The 22,547-nt window shown below is 37.4% G+C and overlaps 3 protein-coding genes and 1 pseudogene across 8 annotated transcripts in view; 1 reads left to right on the top strand and 3 right to left on the bottom strand.

The window, feature by feature from the left end:
* Nucleotides 1-7,806, bottom strand: part of LOC107654266 (probable cysteine--tRNA ligase, mitochondrial) — an 11,461-nt gene extending 3,655 nt beyond the window's left edge. For 2 of the 5 annotated variants that reach the window (XM_016441283.1, XM_016441286.1), the window contains exons 1-13: nucleotides 6,993-7,498; nucleotides 6,860-6,910; nucleotides 6,473-6,590; nucleotides 6,267-6,338; nucleotides 6,077-6,182; nucleotides 5,679-5,759; nucleotides 5,283-5,412; nucleotides 3,890-4,023; nucleotides 3,687-3,754; nucleotides 3,527-3,593; nucleotides 3,281-3,419; nucleotides 2,726-2,849; nucleotides 2,493-2,588 (exon numbers count right to left, since the gene is read on the bottom strand). In XM_016441283.1, the coding sequence (XP_016296769.1) occupies nucleotides 2,493-2,588; nucleotides 2,726-2,849; nucleotides 3,281-3,419; nucleotides 3,527-3,593; nucleotides 3,687-3,754; nucleotides 3,890-4,023; nucleotides 5,283-5,412; nucleotides 5,679-5,759; nucleotides 6,077-6,182; nucleotides 6,267-6,338; nucleotides 6,473-6,590; nucleotides 6,860-6,910; nucleotides 6,993-7,231 (1,425 nt within the window). In that variant the 5' untranslated portion in view covers nucleotides 7,232-7,498. Of the gene's footprint in view, nucleotides 1-2,492; nucleotides 2,589-2,712; nucleotides 2,850-3,280; nucleotides 3,420-3,526; nucleotides 3,594-3,686; nucleotides 3,755-3,889; nucleotides 4,024-5,282; nucleotides 5,413-5,678; nucleotides 5,760-6,076; nucleotides 6,183-6,266; nucleotides 6,339-6,472; nucleotides 6,591-6,859; nucleotides 6,911-6,992; nucleotides 7,499-7,760 lie in introns of those variants that run through there. The other 3 variants (XM_016441285.1, XM_016441284.1, XM_016441287.1) reach the window with 3 other exon arrangements.
* Nucleotides 7,807-10,662: 2,856 nt separating this feature from the next.
* On the top strand, nucleotides 10,663-11,689 carry LOC107654244 (inhibitor of growth protein 1-like; annotated as a pseudogene).
* A 449-nt stretch (nucleotides 11,690-12,138) lies between these two features.
* LOC107654249 (ubiquitin-conjugating enzyme E2 A-like) lies at nucleotides 12,139-14,828 on the bottom strand. Its single transcript, XM_016441261.1, has 6 exons — nucleotides 14,679-14,828; nucleotides 14,326-14,406; nucleotides 14,049-14,074; nucleotides 13,867-13,956; nucleotides 12,844-12,932; nucleotides 12,139-12,756 (listed from the first exon to the last, which is right to left on the bottom strand). The coding sequence occupies exons 1-6, from the start codon at nucleotides 14,720-14,722 to the stop codon at nucleotides 12,628-12,630; spliced, it is 459 nt and encodes a 152-aa protein (XP_016296747.1). The 5' UTR covers nucleotides 14,723-14,828; the 3' UTR covers nucleotides 12,139-12,627.
* Nucleotides 14,829-16,225: 1,397 nt separating this feature from the next.
* LOC107654263 (ankyrin repeat domain-containing protein 10-like) overlaps nucleotides 16,226-22,547 on the bottom strand; it is a 13,325-nt gene continuing 7,003 nt past the window's right edge. The window contains exons 2-4 of one of the 2 annotated variants that reach the window (XM_016441279.1): nucleotides 18,338-18,573; nucleotides 18,145-18,231; nucleotides 16,226-17,068 (exon numbers count right to left, since the gene is read on the bottom strand). In XM_016441279.1, coding sequence (XP_016296765.1) covers nucleotides 16,686-17,068; nucleotides 18,145-18,231; nucleotides 18,338-18,404 — 537 coding nt within the window. In that variant the 5' untranslated portion in view covers nucleotides 18,405-18,573 and the 3' untranslated portion in view covers nucleotides 16,226-16,685. Of the gene's footprint in view, nucleotides 17,069-18,144; nucleotides 18,232-18,337; nucleotides 19,382-22,547 lie in introns of those variants that run through there. The other variant, XM_016441280.1, reaches the window with a different exon arrangement.

The raw sequence follows: 22,547 nt of genomic DNA, 5'->3' as shown, positions 1-22,547 counted from the left end.
TTTATTGATGTCCTTGATGTCCTTAAGAATATATATTTGCGGTATAAGTACCAAAAACCATCTCAATATATTTCTTTCTCAGGAGCTCTGCTGAGAACAAGTCGATTTTGGCCTGTCTAATTAATAATCATGAGCCTCTCTTGAAGGCGGTGACTGTGTAGTTCTGATGTCACCTTTTTACGGAAGTCACAACGGTTCGTGAAAAATCACCGCTACTTTATGCAGGCTGTGTGCATTTGATTGTGGATTGACTGTTTTGAAACTTATATGGTAGTTACATAGCACCTAGACCTCAGTTATCTCGAAAAAAGCCAGGAAATTTCAGTTTTGACAATATGGGACCTTTAAGGTGTTTACATGAAGGCTTTTCAGTCCGATTGAGCCGTCGATCCGATTACAAACGGATTATTTGGTTGCATGTAAACGTAGCCAGTGTAATGGCTACACAACTGATCACATGCCACAAAAAAAGATAAAAAGAAGCTCTCATGCTTGACTTGTGACAACCAATGAGGTCTGTTCTCACACAATGGTTGAGCTTCTGTTTACCATATTTGATGTGCTCGATGTATGTGCTTTAAAGGAGACATTTTATGCCCCTTTTTACAACATGTAATATAAGTCTCTGGTGTCCCCAGAATATGTCTGTGAAGTTTCAGCTCAAAATACTCCACAGATCATTTATTATAACATTTTGAAAATGCCTATTTTGAGTGGAAGCAGAAACACGCTGTTTTTCGTGCCTGTCTCTTTAAATGCAATTGAGCTGCTGCTCCCCGCCCTCTTTTCCAGATTTGTCTCCTCTGAGGCTGGGACTCTAAACAGTGTTCTGTGCTCGTCTCTGTGCAGCCAAAGGCAGAACAGTTAGCAATAGCATGTTTTGCTCAAACTTTCGCCATGGCATTAGAGCTGGTACAACGTTATCGCTTGCGAAATCAAAATAACGGTGCCATGGGTGGAAACGTGCAGATTAAGGGGTGGTAATATTATATTGAGATCCCTTTGCCACCTCACCAAGGGAGCAAAATCTGACGCGCTCGTTTTTTCAGACGCTTGCAGAAAAAGGCTACCAAAACAAAGTTACTGAGTTAATCTTTTTCACGTTTCCTTGGTTGGTAGATGCACCGGGGACCTGATTATAGCACTTAAAACCTGGAAAAGTCAGATTTTCATGATATGTCACCTTTAAACAATGGTTATGTGTGAATAAAAGCCTGTATTTAAATCTGATCTTGAGTCATTCCATAAGCCTCAACTCAATTCCATTACTTTTATGATTTCTTTATGTAATTTTTGAAGTTTAAAAATTTTGGTTGCACAGACTTTCAATGTATAGGCAAAATTATGAGAGAATATTAAAATGATAACATATTAAATCTTGGTGCCATTTTTGCCCCAAGTGCCCATTAATTTCCGACCCTGATGTACTTCCTATATCTGATCATTACAGAAATTATTATTGAGATGGCACCGATAGCCTTGTGGGCAGCACGCCGACATATAGCATTGTTGTGCTACAGGCGTTCCAAGTTCGAATCCTGGCTCGAGGACCCCCCCCACCCATCTCTCTCCCACTTCGCTTCCTGTCGGCTCTGATCTGTCTAAAATTTGGCAAAAATGGCAAACAATTCATCTTTAAAAATAAAAAAAAAGTTATTTTTGAAAGCCAAAGTATCTTGCAATCAACAATATCTATTGCCTATTGAATATAAATGGTTTAATTTATTTTCTTCCTTCCATCTATTCATCCATCTTTAAAGCTGCTTTGTGAAATTCCTGTGCCACAGAGTGGAATTGCTAATAATGACCATTTCAAAATGAGTTAAGAATATTACCCTCATGCACCACTGTTTGGTCAAGCAGGCAGGCCTGCTTCTGTACATCACTGAATATTAAAGGGGTCATATGATGCCTTTTTAAAGATCATTATTTTGTGTATTTGGTGTAACAGAATATGTTGACATGCTTTAATGTTCAAAAAACACATTATTTTTCAAATACTGTACATTATTGTAGGTCCTATATGCCCCGCCTCTCTCAAACGCTTAGTTTTCTACAAAGTCCCTCCTTCCGACAAGTGCAGTCTGCTCTGATTGGCCAGCTGACCCAGTGCATTGTGATTGGCCGAACACCGCAAGCACTCATCGGAAATGTAACGCCCCTTACCATAATCGCGAGCTTCATCTTTCAAAATAAATGTAAAGACAGTAAATAATGTCATTAGTTTTACCATCAGTTCAAGCCCGAAAGGGGAACAGACACAGTAATGATGCAGTACACAAGCCGCGGTTAAGACAGCTGACTCTACTGTGATGTGACGCTGTCTCTCTCTCTCTCTCACACACACACACACGTGCGCGCGCGCAAGTAACACTCCAAAGAGAAAGGAAAACTTGAAATCGCATCATATGACCCCTTTAAATTACACTAGGATTAGGTGAAGTATTTTAACATAAAAATACATACATTAGTTTTAATGTTTGATCTTTTACCTTTCTGTCCAACAGATCAACTCCAAAAACACCCATGATTTCCCTGACATAGGACAGCATGGCTCCAAATACAGCAGCACTCCTCTGCCCATCAACCTTCAAACACATTATTTTTCATCTTTGACTAACAAATATAAATATAAAACATCTAATTAAAGATGTACAATTTAAAATGTACAATTTTGTATAATGACAAGAAAGTGAGGCCTCAGTGACCTACCCTATGATGTTACCTTAGTAGCAGGCTGAAGCTGACAGTTGCCATGGTGAATGAGGCTCATAATGGCATCCACAGTTTTTGGGGTGTCAAAATCATCAGCGAGTGCTTTCCGAACACTGGACTGTGTAGCAGACAACCTTGACCAAACAAAGACAGAGGAGACAAAAAGAAGTTGGAGACATCAGCTCTTCTAGGCTACATTCACAGTCAAATCTTTGGGAAGTATAAACATATTTATTATGAGGTATGATTCTGTTCATTGAGTCAAGCCTCTTTTCTATTCTAACTATAGCTGTGAATAACACCAGAACCATATTGATAGTGTAAGTAATTATCAAAGATGGTGGAAAGTTTTATCACAGGAGACACAAGGTTACAGGTCAAATTAAGGGATGTATTTATCTGTAAAACCAGTTTTGACTACTTTTTTTATTTTTCATTGAGTGTAAAGCACATACAGACCACAAAACTGGATTTAAATCCTTTGCATGACACACAGCTCATTATATCAGTCTCTGCACGCTACCTTCAAAATGTATATTAGACCATGAATGTGATCTGTCTTTACCTCTCCCAGAGAATTCCCTCCTCTGTAGGCTGGCACTGTAAGTGGCCCTGCATGTAGGCCTGTGCATTGTGGCAGAAGGCAGAGATGGTGGACAGGGTAGATCGGGCTTCATTCATGCTTGCATCACTATAGTCGATTGCTGGAAGGTTTAAAAGACCCACAGTAAATGTAAAATATCTGCCCTTATTTGCTGCAAAATTCCGGGAGTATTACTTTCAGGAGTCCCTTTCAGCATGAAACACATACCTGATCTGTATCTGGTCAGAAGGCAGAAAAGTCGAAATTCATTAGCAGTGTAAGATTTCAGAAAATCCTAGATTATGAAGAGAGTTACATTTAAAAACACTATAATGTATTAATAATATAACACATAATTTTACACTTATATATCAGTATAACTTGTTACCTTTATAGTTACATAATTCTTCAAGGATTTTGACATCTTCTCTACGCTTCCTTTCAAATGAAGGTGCCCTTGAAAACAACGTTTTTATTACATTTTCTTCCAAGTCAGCAACAATAAAACTACATTTTCACAGATTCTGTTACAGTATGCAACCTATAATTTTACAACTAATACTACTTAAACCAGAAGACTAAGGGCATTACCGGAGTGCAGGAAGTAGTTCCCCCATTGTTCACACTGATGATACGCCTCAGACTGGGCAATCTCATTCTCATGATGTGGGAAGGCAAGGTCAATTCCTCCAGAGTGGATGTCCAACTGACTTCCAAACACTGAACTGCAGATAAGAGCAAACAAGTGTTTATGGATGTTATCATTTCATTATATGATTCTGTTTCATATTTTCTTTGATGGGGTAAGATTTTATAATACATTCCAATGTGGTATGATAAATGTACTTTTCTGTTGCCTTTAATAAATGGGCAATACTGTTACATCTGCTATCCATCCCTAGACATCCATTCCTCATCCATAAAAAGGGGCTTGTCACTTCTTTTTTTTGTTTTATACCTACATCTGTAAAAATACATGTTTGCATGGCTCCTAAGCAATAAAACTCAAGCGTTCAGATAACCATTTATTCAGTGAGTGAGTTCTGTGATCCTACAAAACCTGGAAATGCATGTCTCATGTGGTCAGTCACACGTTTAACATGATGACAAATTTAATTATAGGAAAATAATATCATATTTATGTATTATGTATTCATTTTAATATCCAATTTAAAATAAAAAAAAAAGAAAACTGATTGTTTAAATGGTTTTCTTACATTTTAACTCTCAAAATTATGCAAGTTATTTAAAAAAAAAATTTAAATTAGCAGAAATAACCTATTATTTACATAAGGCAAACATTTTAACTATTTAACCAACCAGTAAAATTAGTCGTGCAAGCCCTAATCTATATAAAAAAACATTTTTTTAATTGATTACATGCCTGCTGCCACAAAGGCCAATTTCAAAAGTTCACATGTATTAACATGGATATGTGAACTCTTCTTGTAAACAACTTTCAGCATTCCAGTAATAAAAGTCTCCAATATTGACAAAGCATGCACCACGAAGCGCAACAGTTATTGGCATGGCAGTGATCAAAAAGGTTTTACAAAACCACTTTTGGATTTGAGCCAGAAGTGTATTAAGCAATTAAAACTGCAATAAACTACCTCACCATTTTTGGTGTCAAAAAACAGTAAGTCTTGCAGAGAAAAAAAAACATTCTGGATTTGGACAGCAATGAAATCACTGACTAGCCCCTCTAAATGTTGAAATGACATAGACGTACACATAAATAATTATCACCCAAACAAGGCTTAAAGACCTAGTGAAAACTTTCTTAACTTACAATGGTGTAAACCGCCATTATGTTGTGATTCTGTATGAACAGTGGATACATTTCTTCAAGCTACTGCCTTAAACTATGTATACACAGAGTAAATGTACCATTGACATCCATTCAAAATCAGAAAACATCAAAGCAATGCAAAACAAATACCAACATACAGTGATATTTGGTGATATTCGACAGAGTAAATACCTAGCAATTGTAGAACATTCAATGTGCCACCCAGGTCTTCCTTGTCCCCAAGGTGATTCCCAATGAGGTTCATGTGGTTTGGATGCTTTCCACAGAGCAAAATCCCTTGGATCTCTTTTATCCTGAGCCCCTAAAATACAAGAAACTGTTAATTACTCAACATTATTTAGGTTAGCTTCTAATACATTTTAATTATGAAAAATGGACTTCTCTTAACTACAGACATGGCATATATTAACAGTAATATGATTTTAGTTAATTATTCAAGTTAGCCCAATAACATTTTTTTATCATAAATGTGCAGTGGAAAAACGTGTGCTTAAAGACTGAGGAAACTATTAACATTTACTGTTATTGATGAAGATCTCCAAGGAAAACAAAATATCATAAACATACCCAGCTCCCCAACAATCCCTCCGAGGTTCACAAGCTTGCCATAGCGGTTACCAATTGACTGAGTGTCAAAGTAGACATTGCCTGGATCAACAAATAATACTGAACATTCAGTTTCATCTTCTATTCACTTTTGGGGAAAAAATTAAACAAGAAAGCCTTGAACTGAAATATTAAAGTGCACATAAACACACACAAAACTCAAGTACATATGGAGGGAGGGGTTCTTGCAGACCAATCACAGCACTTGCGGTCTGCATAGAATTGACGCGCTGTTAGATTTTTGGAGAGGTGCACTTCAGGCTACGCCGTATGGGTGTGCGTTTATGCGTAAGCTACGGCGTAGGTCTGACGCAGAAGTATAAATCAGCCTTAAGTGTCAACAAAATAGAGAGTGGCACCTTGACTTGTGACATAGGCATGTCCATTTCCGATAATACGCTTTATAAAAGCTACAATCTGGGGTATGTTGTCTGTCACCCTCATGTATACAGCTGGAGGAAGAACCTGGACAAATGAACAAAGATCCGTCAAATATGTGTCAATATTTTAGACAAGATAAACCCCAAACAACCAAGTGTGGTGATTTACCCGCAGTGCTTGCATGTCCCTCTTAAACTCTTCCTCATGCATTCTTGCTAGGACAGTGGGCGAGATGTTCTGCTGCAAAATATATAAAATAAAAACTTCTACATGTCTTAAAATTGCTAAATATTTACATTCTTCCACATAAATGACTGATCTTGTATTTACTGAAACAGAAGTTAAACAATATATTATTATCAGTTGACACTTACCTCAAGGCTTCTTTGTATTATTTTATCATCAATGTCAGTGATGACCATGACGTGGATGACATTAATTTCAAAAATTCTGGATAAGATCCTTTGCAGAATGTCAAATCTGACATATGAGCTGCATGCAAGGAAGAAAAAAATCGGATGAATAAGTAAAAAAGTAATATAGTCTAATTACAGGTACTTATTTACAGGTACTATTTTTAGAATCTGATTGCATAATCAAGATTACATGTAATCAGCTACTAGAACAAAAAATGACTAAACCTACCACCTAAAATTTAAATGGAAAATATTAATTAAAACCTCAATAATACTAAAATAACACTACAACAAACTGTGCTTCTTTCAACGTTCTGAATCTAGTTATCAAGCAGAAAAACTTACCACGCATGACCGAGATGGGCATGATCATAAACAGTAGGTCCACAGCTATACCTGGAAGTAACAGAAGAACGTGTAACGTTAATGTACATGTAAGAAAATCTCAATTGATGTTATGGACCACCATGTGCCTTACCAGGTAGCAATTCTTTCTTGTGCCAAAACCAGAGGTTCTTTCTGCTTGGTGAGACTGTTGTAAGTCTTCACACCGGTGTCAAACCCCGCGGGTTTTATCCACTTTCTCTCCGCTCTGCTGCATATATTATGACTGGACAGCAATGACGTTTTTAGAACACCATTATGAATCGAATGCCTGATTCTTAAGCCAGAATTAAGCAGTCTTACATTTGCAATCAATGCTAAAGGAAGCCTCATTTTTACCTTACTGCATTTGGTGGTTATAATAGTAATAAAGATGTTGCATAACCTTGACGATTAATATCTCTACAGATTTTAGCGTGTTTTCCGATTTGGATTAATGACGTGTAGATTTAGCCATCTGTTCATAGTCTAACGTCCTCGATGAGTCTACACGATCTGTTTCTTTTCAGTGTCAAAGTTCAGCTACTGGTAAGAGTCTCAAAACACCGCCACACTGTCACATTGATACACAGATCTCTCTCACTCTCTCGGTTGTTTTGCAGTGGGGTGTTCTTCTACTATTACTTGTTTAATGGCAACCTACTCTTTAGGAGCACTGTCGCCACCTACCGTACTGAGCGGCGAACTGTACATGTGCTCAAAAGGTTCATCATTTTGATACTGTCTGAATCTGATTATTAATTTCTTGAAGAGTTCATCTGATTCATTGCTTTAAGAGCTATTTGCCTGTTTATTCTGCACTTTTGCTTCTATGTTTCACTCGACAAGATGCTTTGGAAAATGTTTCGGAAAAAGACTCTACCTTTTAGATTTCATGAGCCTGCTGTTATAGGGGACATCCTCCATACTAGGGCTGCACGATTAATCGCATGCGATATTTAACGCGCATCTTATCAGTAAAGCCGGTTCTGTAATCAGCGGTAAATCTCCATCACCTGCGTGCTTTCACATTGAGCAGCATTAACTACACAGAGCCGTTGTTCACTGACGAGCTGCGCTAAACCACGTTCATATTCGCGCGATTTTTTGCGCTTCTCATCAGTGAACAACGGCTCTGTGTAGTTAATGCTGCTCAATGTGAAAGCACGCAGGTGATGGAGATTTACCGCTGATTACAGAACCGGCTTTACTGATAAGATGCGCGTTAAATATCGCATGCGATTAATCGTGCAGCCCTACTCCATACGCAGCGCTATGCTCTCCTCCGCACCCGCAACACTTCAGCTCAGTTTGACATTTCCCATACTCATGCTCTCCTCCACATCTTGAACATCACCTTTTTCCTCACAAACAGCAACAGTGTGTCCTATGTGCTGACATAACAACGCAAAGGTGGGGGTGCATATTCCCATAACAAGAACTTTATTAAACATAACCTCACCTTTAAAAGTAGATTACTGTATTCAAAATGTATCATCACAGAAAAATTATGACATTTTTTATTATTCTGTCATCAGTTTTAAGCTGGAGCAACTTCTGACCTCCAAACAAGTTTCCTTTTATTTCCTCCATAGACACATTAAGATACATTACCCCACACTTTTTCAGACTTAACAAATGGCTTTTAGAACCTTTGCTTTTTGTTCTCAACATAACACTTAATCAAGACTCTTCCATTACCTAGATAGGCTGCCCCTTTCACTGTCCCTATTTCTTTTTAACACTTTTGATAATTTCACAGGATGTATGTGCTTGTTTTATAAACTTGATCATAACTTTGATTTCTCCTTCTCCACCATTGCTCACCATACCTTGCCTTATATTCCTGGTTCTATTTCTATTGAATGTTTGTTCATAATCAAACTCATCACATGTTTTTCTTTTATTATATCGTACTTCTTGGAATTTCATAGTATGATTTGCTCACTTCGTCAAATCATCCATTATTTCTGCCTACTTCAAGTGAAGCACCACTTCTGATTTTGGTCCTTTTTCAAAATTCATATACTGATACGTAAACTTTTCGTCAAAAAATGTTTGCCTGTCCAACTTCCCACTCATGGCCACGCACTCAAAAGCAAGGCAAATAACAATAAGCGGATTCCATAAAGCTTTTTTTGTGCCATTGAAAAGCACTTTGGGAAGGGGATGCCATTTGTAGGGACTTTTCAAATGAAAGTGAACAACCGAATCCCTTTACGAACTAAGGGCCCAAAAGTCAATCAGTGAAGGGAAACAATGGTCTCTTCAAGGAAGTGATTTCCGTTTGTGATCATGTGATCTTGGGTTACAAGTTCTTGCAATGCATTTTGAAGCAAAATGTAAGTAGAATAATTCAATTTGTCTTTATTTTGTAATACAAAATATTTTTGTCAGTGATAGAAATATGAACGAAGAAGCTTAAGTGTAAGCAAGTTTAGTTTGTAGGAAAATGTTTTAATCTAAATGGGACTACCTGCAGTAAGTTGAAATAAGACACAATTAGACACTTTAATGAATAAATATTTATTTGCAACAACTGATGTAGTGCTGGAGGCTGCACACTCACACGGCGTTGGTCAGTCAGTCCCTTCACTAAGGGAGGTCCAAACGTTTACACAAGACAACTATGTCCTACACCCTTCAAAGCTCTGCCCTAGAAGACCACTATCCTGCTGGGTTTAGCCCCAAGCCTAATTAAAAACACAACCAGCTAATCAAGGTCTTCAGGGTTACTAAAAACTTCCAGACAGGTGTTTTGGAGCTGGTTGGAGCTCTCCAGGACAGTGGCCCTCCAGGACCGGAGTTTGATAGGGATGCTCACTTCTGTTTGGAATTCACCCCTTAACATGACACTAACCTGAAAAACTAAAACAGTTACTGCAGTACTCCAAATAACGAATTCGGTAATACAATTTAGTAACTTTATTCTTGTAGCCTAATGCTATCATTTAAACGGATGAGTTATAAAAAATTCACCCCCCTCACAGTTGTCATGAAGGGCAAAATTAGCTGGCTGGCAGGCTGTAAACGTTTTTTTCTGCTGTAAAGTTGGGCATTTTAACATGGTGAGTCTATGGGACTGACTCCCTTTTGCAGCCAGCCTCTAGCGGCCAGTTGACGAATTACAGTTTAAGTCACTTCCTTGTTGGCTTCACGAGAGAGAGCGGGAGGTTGCCGCTTGGGTAGCACACACGCTCCACCTTATTTGGTTTTGGATTGGTTTTGTGTGGGAAACATTACTGGCTTGAAAGCGCTGCAGTTGGTGGACGAAACTGTCAATTCATATTAAGTCCGCCCATTTAGGTCGCATTCGGGCGAGTTTTTAGAGTGTGATTGGTTTTTGAATATTACGTGGGCGGATCTTGATTTGCTATTTTTAAATAGGGATTGGCGTTTACCAGCCCTTGGAGCCAAATTTCATACTGAAAGATAAACTTCAAGGTTAAGTACATTTGAAGCTGTGCAGTATTGGAATAATAGTTTACCCAAAAATGGAAATTCTGTCATAAATTACTTACCCATGTTGTTTCAAACCCATAATACTTTGGTTAATTTTCAAAACACATAAGATATTTTAATGAAACCTGAGAGATTTCTGTCCATCCATTAAAGTAGGTAACCACAACGTACAAGATCCAAAAAGGTCATTAAGGCACTGTAAAATAAATCCTTATGAATCAGGCAGTTTAACACAAATCCTTTGAAGAGATATCATTGCTTTTTATGATGAACAGATTTAAATTAGGCTTTTATTCACATGGATTAATTTTGTGGCACCTTTTATGGCGTTTTTGGATCTTAGTTTTGGAGGGACGGAACCCTCTCAAGTTTCATTAAATTTATCTTAATTTGTGTTGGACACATTTTTGTCATTTCAGTTGGAATCCAATCTAATTCACTGCTTTGAACAACAGAAAGTTTGCTTGAATATAAAGTATCTTATATATGAGCTGTGCTTCATACATATCTACTCTATTGACAATAGGCAATGGATCTTTTTTTCTTTGCCTGTGCAGTTTTGCTAATGTGACCACACATATCAGAAGTCAGAATATTAAATTATATTCACAATAACTATTTTTGTGTAATTTCAGAACTCATCAAAGAGTTAGACGAGGCATATGAGAAACACTGCCATGAAGAGGACCCCATCCAGCGAAGGTGCTTGCTACACTGTATCCAAAGAGCCCTTATCTGAAGTCAGGAACTGGGTGATGAGAAGATCCAACTTGCTAGTCAGATGGTGGAGAATCGTAGGCGGCAAGTGGACAGTCTTGCTGAGCTTCTAGAAACCCGACATGAACCCCAAGAAAGCATGACAGCTTCTACCATATCTTCCATTATTCCCAGCAAGAGAAGAGAGGAGAAACGAAAAGAGGTTAAATAGAAAGACTTTCTGGAGCAAACAAGCGCTCCAGACGTCAGAAAAACAGTAATATTGACACTCAGGAGAACATCTCTACAGTTCACTATGATGAAGAGACCAGCAGCATTGTCATGGAGAAGCAGAATAAAACCTCAAAGAAAAAGAAGAGGTCTAAAGCCAAAGCTGACAGAGAGCCTTCACATACAGATATACCTATTGATCCGAATGAGCCTACTTACTGCCTGTGTGAGCAGGTGTCATTTGGGGAGATGATTGGGTGTGATAATGATGAATGTCCAATTGAATGGTTCCATTTCTCATGTGTTGGGCTTAATCACAAACCCAAAGGGAAGTGGTATTGTCCAAAATGTAGGGGAGACACAGAGAAAACCATGGACAAAGCCTTGGAAAAAGCAAAAAAGGAAAGGGCATATAACAGGTAGCCCATATTGGCTGACCTCAAACAACTGATCATATGGATTTATGCTTTGTTTTCCATCTTATCTGGGGGCTCGTTTCAGATGATCACTTATGAAGTGCCATCTAAGGGCTTGAACTCAGCTGCTCTCTGAGAGGCAGAAATTATTTTCTATTGTTTTGTTTAAAGAGCATTTAATTTAAATGGATATTTCATATGAAACAGAAATGAATCTTTAGTCGTGATATGTTGTATTGTTTATGTGAATGAGCTTTCATTGTCAGTCATACATGTAGCTAGTGTATGGGTGTATCTTATTATAAAAACCTTAAAATAAATGTGTTTGAAAAATGTACTGCCCTTTAGACATTTAACAAAATGTTTTTTCTTCTGTGGTTAAAATTACCATTCTTGTTTTGATAAAATGTTTTTTTTTCCTGACCATATTAAAACAAATAAACAAAAAGACAACAGACTAATTATACTCAGATCCTGTACACGAAATTCAAAGTGTATTATTATAATATAGTACACGAGGCAATCAATAACACATGGAATGAAAAAAAAAACCCACACACTTTCAGGCATTTAACAGAACACACACAAAAACAGCATAACAGGCTCATCAGTTCCAATTGGGACATGGATAGTCCAAGGATGGCAGGCTGGCACCTTGTCCATTCAGTTCTGCTTGGGAAAAAAAATGGCCCTTGGATATATCATCATATAGTCCAGGTTTCTGGGCTGACACCATGTCTGTCACTTTTTGAACAGAAAATGACCAGATGATGTTGGCTGAGCACAAGTTCTCCAAGAGAAAAAGGACAGATTTTCATTAAAGTGCATTAGAACGTATGAGAGTGGTGTGTGAGACAGAGAGGGGGAAAAAAATAGAAAAAACTTCCTCACAATTCACTCAACTAAACTACAATCACACGAAGTTCTGTGCTCTGCAGTGTATGGTCAGCTGTCCCTCCAGCTCTGCTCAACAATAGTGGACACATGCTTCTCATACTCCCGTTTGTTCTCCTGGTAAAGTTGAGCTGCTTGGCTGTTAGCTGGACTGTTAGGGTTTGGTTCATCAAGCAAAGACTGGGGGAAAACCAACAGGAAAACAAGCTAGTCAAGCTGTGTTCTGATTTACTTTTATACTTATAATGGTAAAAAGCAATATTTTACCTGGATTGAGGTAAGAATTGATGACACATCATAAGTTGGACTCCAACGATTTTGTAGGATGTCAAGACATATGCTTCCATCTGCATATACTATAATATAATTGAAAGAGAAAGGTGTTGTTAATGGAATAGTTCACCCAAAAATGAAAATTTGCTTAATATACTTTATTTTGTTTCTTAATAGGAACACATTTGGAGAAATGTAGTTTGACATCACTTGCTCTTCCATGGATCCTCTGCAGTGAATGGGTGCCATCAGAATGAGAGTCAAAACGGTTCATAAAAATATAATCCACATGACTCCAGTCTATCAGTAAATGGTTAATGAAGCGAACAGCTGTGTGCTTGTAACAAATCTGTCAAGATGTTAACTTCAAACCACTGCCTCAGACTAAAATACAAGTCCATAATTCAATCTAATGTTTCCTCTAGTGAAAAAGTCCATCCCCTGTTGTCCTTTCATGTCAAAATCCACCAACATGTTTGTATAGAAATGTTTTTTCTTGTAAACTGCACTTGATCTGTGCATATTTCTCTCCTGATTCTGATGAGACAGCTTTTTCACTGGAGGAAGCCATATCATCAATAAAGGACTTATATTTTGGCCAGAAGCAAAGGTTTGAAGGCAAAACAACTTTATGATGGATTTGTTCTTACAAACACACAACTATTCACTTCAAAAGAAAAGACATTAATTTATGGACTGTCACTGGACTCGTGTGGATTCCTTGTGGATTATTGTGGGTTTTTATCAGCTTGTCTGAACTGTCATTCTGATGGCATCCATTCACTGCAGAGGATCCACTTGGTTAGCAAGTGATGTAATGCTAAATTTCTCCAAATCTGTTCCTAGAAGAAACAAATTAATCTAGCTACATCTTGGATGGCTTGAGGGTGAGTACATTTTCAGCAAATATTCATTTTGGGGTGAACTATTCCCTTAAATCATGTCAAGAATGCCATATGCCATAAAAATGCCATTTTAATGATTGTGAATGACAACATACAAAAAACCAAATCATACCATTAGGATGAAACATTTTTGAGATGAATCTGACTGTGGGTGGTTTGTTTGGGTATTCTTCTGTGAATTCTACAGTCAATTTGAATGTACCTATAACAAAAACAGGCTTAAAGCATGAATACAAAATACATGTCTTAAATTACTAGAATTTATGGACCTCAAGAAGTAATGTTTATATTTACCATCTTCAAAGGGAGTTCCTTCTGGCCTGTGAAAACAAGAATGAAAAGTGGTCACATTTTGGATAACCACAATAATGCCACCACGTCACCTTTTGCTTTTAGTTTCAGTGCTTGAAAACACACAGATAGACTAGTCAAGACAAGCACCAAAGGACGGTTTTATGCCATATGAAGTGTTGACAAAATGCTCGGGTTTCAGAATAAGGAAACGTGAACCTGGAAAGATGCTAAACATGGTTTAGTCCACAGCACAAACATGCTCACAAGAAGTACTTACCCAAATATCACTGCATTCCATACCATGATATTGTTTTCTGACGGAGCACCGCTAACACCAGCTGGAGGATCCTCTTGAAGTCTGGTGTGTTTGTTTCAAAACAAATAAGGGAGCCAGATTAGATTTAGAAAGGTCCAAATAAACGAAACAAATAACTTTCCTTTTAAAATTAATTTAACAGATCTGCAGTTTTACTAAAATGAAAACTGGCCGATACGACATGAGCTTTTTTACATTTCCTGCAATCAAACTAGTTCCCTTCTAATGTTTCTTCACATTCAGGTCTTTTTAAGGTACATCCGGGCTCAGTAAACAGCTCCTCATTTTTTTTTATTTTTTTTTTTATGAATTACCTTTTAAAATCCCTCATCAGTCGCCTTCGTGCTGGAGTAGACATTGCTAAAAATGTACAAGTGTCAGATATAAATTTCTATTGTAAAATTTACAATATGCGCCTTTTCCTTTCTCATCGAAAGGTCATCGACTCGAAATTTGCTTTTCGGCTCTGCTTGGAGGATTTCAACACTGAATACAGACGATACCACTGTCATACTTGTGGGGGTGGAAAATTATTAGCCATATTTGGAACTAAGTTAATAATGTACATTGCCATTAAAAATAACTCGTACCGTTTAAATCATCTAAAGATGTAATATTTGTGACTTAATTCAATATATGTATGCTGCTGTGTTTAGTAGCAGTTACATGGGTTAAAAATGCTGCCCCACCCCCCTTTCGAGGCATTAAATCGAAGATCCATGTATTACAGGCGGAGCGCTATTGACGTTTCAGGCCTCGCAGTAGGTCGACGCAGAAGACAAGCGACCCCCGTGTGTCCAAACACGTGAGACAGGAAACCGAGGTGGGCGTATCGGATTCCCATGGGAACAGTTTGCTAATCAAATTTCATCTTTTGTTGTGCGCCACGACCTGTCTTTATTTCAGACATGGCATGATGTACTTCAAAACAAAGCAACTTTTAAAAAGTATGCACATACAGGCTATATATATATATATATATATATATATATATATATATTAGTAATTGAGTAATAGTCTGAGTGCATTACTTACAAAATGAATGTCAGTGATGAATTGAGGGTCAAAGCTGCACCAAACCATTTCCAGGCAGAGGAGCTGCTTCAGTGACAGGCTGTTGTCCCTGGCCTGCTCTACAGACAGACTGAGGAAGTCGTTTGTCCCTCAGGCTATAGGGCTCTTCAACTCTTCCCTGTGAGCAGGACTTTTGCTAATGGACTTTCTAGATTGATGGACACAGAATTGGAGAACAGTGCTGTCTTTTATGTCCCATGTCATCTATATATTTTTATCTTTGTACTGGACTCATATCATCTTTATAGTATTTTTATTACATTTTTACACATTTTAAATACCTGGATTTTGACTCCTACTATCTTTATAGTGTATTGTATTACATATTTGCACATCGTAAACATCTCTGTATATTTGCATATTTGATGCTGGTACCCAGCATCTAACGCTAGTATTTCCATTCATGCACTTGTTTATTCTGTACATGTACTCTTTTGATTTTTAATTTGTACTCTAGGTTTACTTTTGTATGCATGCTTTGTTGTCTGTTTTAATGTTGCTACTGGATACCTGAATTTCCCCTCGGGATCAATAAAGTATCTATCATCATCATCATCATCATCATCAGCTAAAGTGCGCTTAAGTAGATTTAAGAAAAACTGAGAAACTTTTAACACTTTTACTTTCAAAATGAACAGCCATTAATACATCTTTACTTAATACGAATCAGCTATACTGTATAGGAGAACTGTCTTCAGGTGGCAATGAAAGGAGCTTCTTGAGTTTTATTTTTTTATTTTTTATTAGAACACGGTACAAAGATGAAGGAATGTTATACATCTTAAGCTTTCTTTTTTTTTTTTAAAAAACACTGTTTTACAGTCAGCATGTCAGCTTTGCTTCTCAGGAAAAAACTCACAAGAATACAATCATACAAAAGACTCCTTTTTCAAAAAGCTAGTATTCATTGGCACAAAACTACAAACTCACAGTTGATTCACATAAAAATCAACTCCTTGTACAAATTAACATTCTAACATTGCATTAAAGGGGAAAAAGAAATGCACCCAGATATCTAGGCTGAGTTCAAACACGTATGTATAATAAAGTCATTAGCTCAGATACAAAATGCAATACAATTTTTTCCCTTTGGTAGAAAGATTGTCCACTTTTATCAAAAACAAATTCCCCAAATCCAAAAACAAAACAGCCTGCATTGAGGTGCAAGATAACCCCTCAGTTTAAGGCGGATAGTACTGCCATCAATGTGACCACTTGTCATCAAATGGATGGAACTCATTTTCACTTTAGGATCCATGGAACAGCTGCACAGCACTGAGAACCTCTTGGTCGTAGTGCTGCTCCACCTTCACGATCGTGCTGTGCTCTTGACAGCTGCTAGCATCTTCCAGGTCCTCTGCCGTATCTCCGAAGCCATGGTAGTGTCCATAGTGCAGATGCTCACCGGAGTCAGGCAGGAAGGCACCCCATGCAGGCCGGTGAGATACACAGCTGCTTGGGCTTCCATTGAGGTGCAGTGAGCCGCACATGTCCATTCTTGACTCAGCTGGGATGGTCTCAACCCCACTGAAATGGGACTGATAGCACTGCCCATTTGTGGCGAAGCGGTTGACAGTGAAACTGTTCTGCTGCCCATGACCATTCCTCAAACCTGTGGCTATGGCTTCATCTGTCATTCAAAACAAGACAAGCGTCAGAAAGTGATGAGCAAATGGTCTTGATTACACAAGAACTTGGGCCAGACCAGAGTAACAAAACATTTGTACCCAATACATTCTTGTCGATTGATAAACTGCATTTCATTTTCAGTATGAGAGCTTTTTTGCTCATACTTCAAGTGTACAGTATATCATCTTGTTTTTAATTATCTATTATTGCATGTCAACACACAGAGTGTACTCTTCCAAATGGTCACAAGGGAGAGAGTTTAAACACCTAACTGCAAAAGTCAGCAATAAGAAAAAAGAAACCATATGGTTATGGTTTTTTAGAAACCATAACTACCATCAAATAAGTAAAATAGCCTAAAAGACGCTTCAGTGTTTCAAATAAACAAGATTACACAAGAAATCTTTAAATATCTTTAAAATAGTTTATATAAAAGTATAGAAGCACAATTACTTCGTAAAATATTAACCAATGCATTCATTCATTTGTAAATAGGACATCTTCATGAAATATCCTAAAATCAGTTAATGCTTTCATTGTGAAATATATTGCTGGAGGAATCAGAAAATATAACTATTACATACAAGCCAACTGTACTATATTAAGCTAACAGTAAGCTACTTTTACTAAACTGATTCAGAATAACCCTATACAGATTATATGGCAAAGGTTCATGGAAATAAAGCAAAGAAAACTAGCAACTCCCATACATGTATTTCTGTATAATTTTTTAGCTGGTGTGTTTTTGCAAGTACTGGAAAAGTCTGTTATTTAAGTCAAGTTTGTGCATACTTTGAAAATAATAGATTGCAGAAGTTTCAGCAGACTGAAAAAATCCAATAAAAATATACTAGCCAAATCATTTGCATTGACAGCTTGTTGATAAACCTGGGGAAACTTGTGGATAACTTGGCCCTCATAAATAAGCGTAAGAATTCGTCCATAGCCAGGGGCCAGGAACAGAAGTCATAGATGTGGACTCCACCATTTTTTGGGTGGGAGAGGGGTTCCTCAAAGAAACACTGTCCTCATGATGTTCAAGGTCAACTGACATTGGTGGAGAAGGTCCAGTCCCACCTGATTGGTTTTCAGCAGTTGATTCCACATTCATACTCTCAAGCTCCTCTCCAATTTCATTGTTTGTCTTCACTGAAAAATTCATGCCTGAATGGAAAACAAGCAATATAGTCAGAAATTTTTTTTTCCCTTGATTTAGTGTTGGATTTGTGCACAAACACATGTGATTAAATGCACTACAAAACAGACTTACTCTCAGTTCTTGCTTTTTTCAGTTGGTTTGGCTCTGTGCAATCAAGTAATCTTTTTCTATTGGCCATCCCATTCAGAAGACTGCGGCCCTGAGTGTGCGAGTGGTCGGTCCCATTATGGGCAAATACATTTGTCTGATTTAGCTGGTTATGTGCATTAGAGAGGAGCTGAGTGCAATCATGGAAGCCTTGAGCATGGGCCAGATCTGCTGCAGTCAAACCATTTGCATTCCTCAAGCTGCACAGTGGTTAAAAAAAAACAAAAAAATAAGATTAGTCAGGTCTGGAATGATCTAATTAGCATTGTTATACTAATGTTAACTATGTTCTTAAATTTCAAAGACTTTCCCTTTTATTCTATAAGCTAGTTTTAGGAAAGGCCCAAAAAGTTGATTTTTCACACACTGCAACAGGAAATAGTAAAGTTCTGAACCTTTTTTTTTCTTACAGATAATTTTTGTGAACAAAATTAAACAATGATACAAGTTTAACACTATTTATCCAACATGATGCTTTTTTGAAGAACTGTCATGTTAAAAGTACTGGAGGCAATGCAGTTGATCTCCATTTCAAGTGGCAGCTAAAACCAGAAAAGCATAGTTCATTAAGAAAAAAGTTCAGCGCATATTTATCTCCAAATGCAGTGTGTGCACTTAAATGAGAATTCAGACATGAACCAACATGCTAAATGGATAAAAGATACTTGGACTAGATGATTAGTCATATTACATTCTACATATAGTTTTAATGTCAAATGTTTGCCATTTTGTCAGATGGGCATAAGATTATGTTTTGTCTGCGTGACACTGATATTCGAAGATACAGATTCAAAGATTCTAGCCTTTGAATAGTGCCTTAATAAGAATTATGATCCTATGGATTCCTTTTTGGTCCTGAACATGTTTTAATTAGCATTTGGAAAATCACCCCCAAATCTAACAAACTTCTGACCATTTCGGTCTTTTTGCAATGTCTGTGCAATATAATGAGAAGGAATAACACTTGGGTCAGTAGTTGGTTCATTTATGAATTCGGTTTTACCTATCCCTCAATCTCTCCCTTTGCATTTATAAAATGGTTTTACATGGAAAAAAAAAGTCAAACATGAAAAGTAAATATACAATATAAAAAAATAAAGACAAATTCAGCTTTTAAAAAAAAAATAAATAAATAAATATATATATATATATATATATGATTGGCCTGCATTAACTCATTCCTTCCTAAACATCCCTATTCTATCTGATAAAATATTAAATGCTTCTAAGTATTTTTACTAAATATTTTAATCTTCTGGAAATATTAAATGAAAACATCTGACAATGCCAGACAATTCTTAAAGCAAGGAACTCACTGCACTGTAGTTAAGAAGTTGAGAATAACCATTTCTATGCCCTAAGTAGAGATGTCAAAAGTACTGATACTTCAGTACCAAACTTGGTACACTAGGCTGACAGAAAGTCTTTTTCAAATGTTTCCATGCAGATATTTGTGCATGTTCACTCTAAAAAGCATTTATGTCTGATCTTCATTGGGTTACTTGTTTTAAAGCCATGTTTATAAAATGAATGCTCAAAGGCCACATGGATATATTATACATGTAGTATAATTGTAAATAATGGATTGTTTACAATTATAATACAGTTACGTCTGGTCCTTGAATCTGATTGGCTGAGGTCTTTCCATCTACTAGTATCAGCATGGGAACAGTTTCACCATTCCTATCACTACTGCTTACACCATTTGTCCCAATGAGCATCATGGGAGGAGCAAATCCACTATAATTTTTACAAATACTACTGTTGTTGTGTGACAGAATGTAGTTTAAGAGCAGGCAAGAATGTAGGTGTGTGCGAGATTGACAAAAAAAAAAGAAAGATATTTATTGGGATATTTTCGATAGTGATAATTAAACGATATTTTGCTGAGTGTGTTTTTGTGCTTGTACCTTGTAGTGTTATCAGCGCGGATCCGTCTATGTCTAGATATATTAGGGTTCCGCTAATAGACGCGGCTTTCAAACACTCCTATGTGCTTCTTTTGAGCGGTCGGTGAAGAGCGTGAAGCGATGATCATTGTAGCCAATCACAGTCATATCAGCTGAGGCGGGTGAACACTATGGCCAATCAGCGGTAGGGCTGGGTATCGAGTTCGATACTTTTTAGGCACCGACCGAATTGCCTCGATACCATCGAGTATTGAAAAACATCTCGTCGTTCGGTACCAAATTTCGATACCTAAGGGGTTAATCTCATCAATGTCCGTGGGCCAATAAGCCTGCAGCACTAGGTGTGTTCGACTAGAAGCAGCGCAGCGCAGCGCAGCGCAGATCGATATGTGTTTGACATCCGCGAGAGCGATTCAAAAGCGTACGGAGCAGTCTGCTCTCTATAGCTCTCGTGGTACTGTAATACACCAATGATGTATGTATAATGTATAATGATGTATAATGACTGCACAGTCAGTCCGTGTCAAGTCAAACACACCTACTAGTTTACACCAGTTACACCAGATTCGGGCGGGAAGCGTGCAATCTGTGATCGCGTGCCATTGCAGACACTCGCGAAAGCATGCAATCGCTTTCTTATGCGAGGGAAGAGGATGGAAGGGGGGGCAACAGCCCGCGACTCTCATCAGTAAAATTAACTTTATTAAAGGTTCACTTTTCATTCATGTTTTAGGCTTCTCCTTATTTTAATATCTTAGCCATCCATCAATTAGTGATGAAAAAAAGTGCCGCGTTGGTGGAATCAACAGGAGACCGTGCTGCCACGACTGTCCAAGAGCGGCTCGACGGTGTTTAAGTGTCCCGGCATCCTTTTCAAGACCGAAACGGCAGTATAAAAGCACAACGTTTTGTTGATATTGTGTGCACACAAAAAAAGTAGACACTTTGCAGTTCCGAATCATGTATTACTCTTTATGAGCAAAAATTAAGCATAGGCTATTTAAAGTTGTTTCCACTGAAAAAAATGCAAGTGATCTCACTTTGCCCTTGGGCTCATTGGCTGCAGCTGCCATTTCAACTCCCTGTTTTTTTTTTTCATGTCTTGCTTTTTGATTTATAATAAAATAAATATTACAACAATTTTTTGTACTTTATCGCACTGAATATAAAGTGCAAGAAGTCACAAAGTCACATATAAATAAAAATAAATAAATAAGGCCAGACAACAGCCTATAATGCAGAATTATTTAAATACCTAGTTAAATACACATTAAATAAGCATAAGAATTAAATAGTGCATTCAATATTTTGAAATGTTTAAATTTAATAATTTAACTACATCGTTTAGGTTTTATCCAACACAGACTTGTTGCTGCTGTAGTTTTGTTAGTCTGAATGTAGTCTCAATCACTTAATGCACAGCTCTATTTTGAGGTCGGCTGGCCAGATGATTCATTCCGTTGCCACTGTCAATCATAGCAATGACTCGCGGCATGATTTAACGGATTCACTCGTGTAAATTTAACATTCGTGTTTGTCATTCCTGAAGCGGTATATGTGGACATTTGGTTCTGCGGAATTATTTAAATACCTACATAGTTAAATACAAATTAAATAAGTATAAGAATTAAATAGTGCATTCAATATTTTGAAATGTTTAAATTTAATAATTTAACTACATCGTTTAGGTTTTATCCAACACAGACTTGTTGCTGCTGTAGTTTTGTTAGTCTGAATGTAGTCTCAATCACTTAATGCACAGCTCTATTTTGAGGTCGGCTGGCCAGATGATTCATTCCGTTGCCACTGTCAATCATAGCAATGACTCGCGGCATGATTTAACGGATTCACTCGTGTAAATTTAACATTCGTGTTTGTCATTCCTGAAGCGGTATATGTGGACATTTGGTTCTCTTAGACAAACAAAACTTTTCTCCAAATTGTGAATGGATTATGTAGAGAAACCGAGCAAAGGGCGCTCCCTTAAGGCACAGTACAGTTAACCGGAAATGACTGAGCTGGCTTATCTAAAACCAGGAAGTAATCGTGCATATGGTCAATTGATTCCTCTTTCGCATATCCTTGCATCTGAATGAACACATACACACAAAATTATCTCAAAATAACTGTCTCGCCAAGTATTCTCGTAAACACAGTTGGCTATGTCTTAAGTGAACGTAAACAGTGAAAGAAATCTCAAGTGCATCATTATATTGGATCCGTGCATTTGGTCTTAAAGGGGCAGCAGCCTATAAATACCTGCT

Source organism: Sinocyclocheilus anshuiensis, unplaced genomic scaffold, assembly GCF_001515605.1.
Source record: "Sinocyclocheilus anshuiensis isolate Anshui unplaced genomic scaffold, SAMN03320099.WGS_v1.1 scaffold551, whole genome shotgun sequence".
NCBI classification, from domain to species: domain Eukaryota; kingdom Metazoa; phylum Chordata; class Actinopteri; order Cypriniformes; family Cyprinidae; genus Sinocyclocheilus; species Sinocyclocheilus anshuiensis.
The sequence above is the reverse complement of the archived record's forward strand: the minus strand, read 5'-3'. Positions and strand labels throughout refer to the sequence as shown.

Bases quoted from the DNA above. Each gene is read 5' to 3' on its own strand.
- LOC107654249 (XM_016441261.1), bottom strand. From the start codon at position 14,722: ATGTCTACTCCAGCACGAAGGCGACTGATGAGGGATTTTAAAAG. The intron at 14,407-14,678 runs GTAATTCATAAA...CAAACACACCAG, and splicing joins CTGATGAGGGATTTTAAAAG to ACTTCAAGAGGATCCTCCAG. The intron at 13,957-14,048 runs GTAAATATAAAC...TTTTTGTTATAG, and splicing joins AGGAACTCCCTTTGAAGATG to GTACATTCAAATTGACTGTA.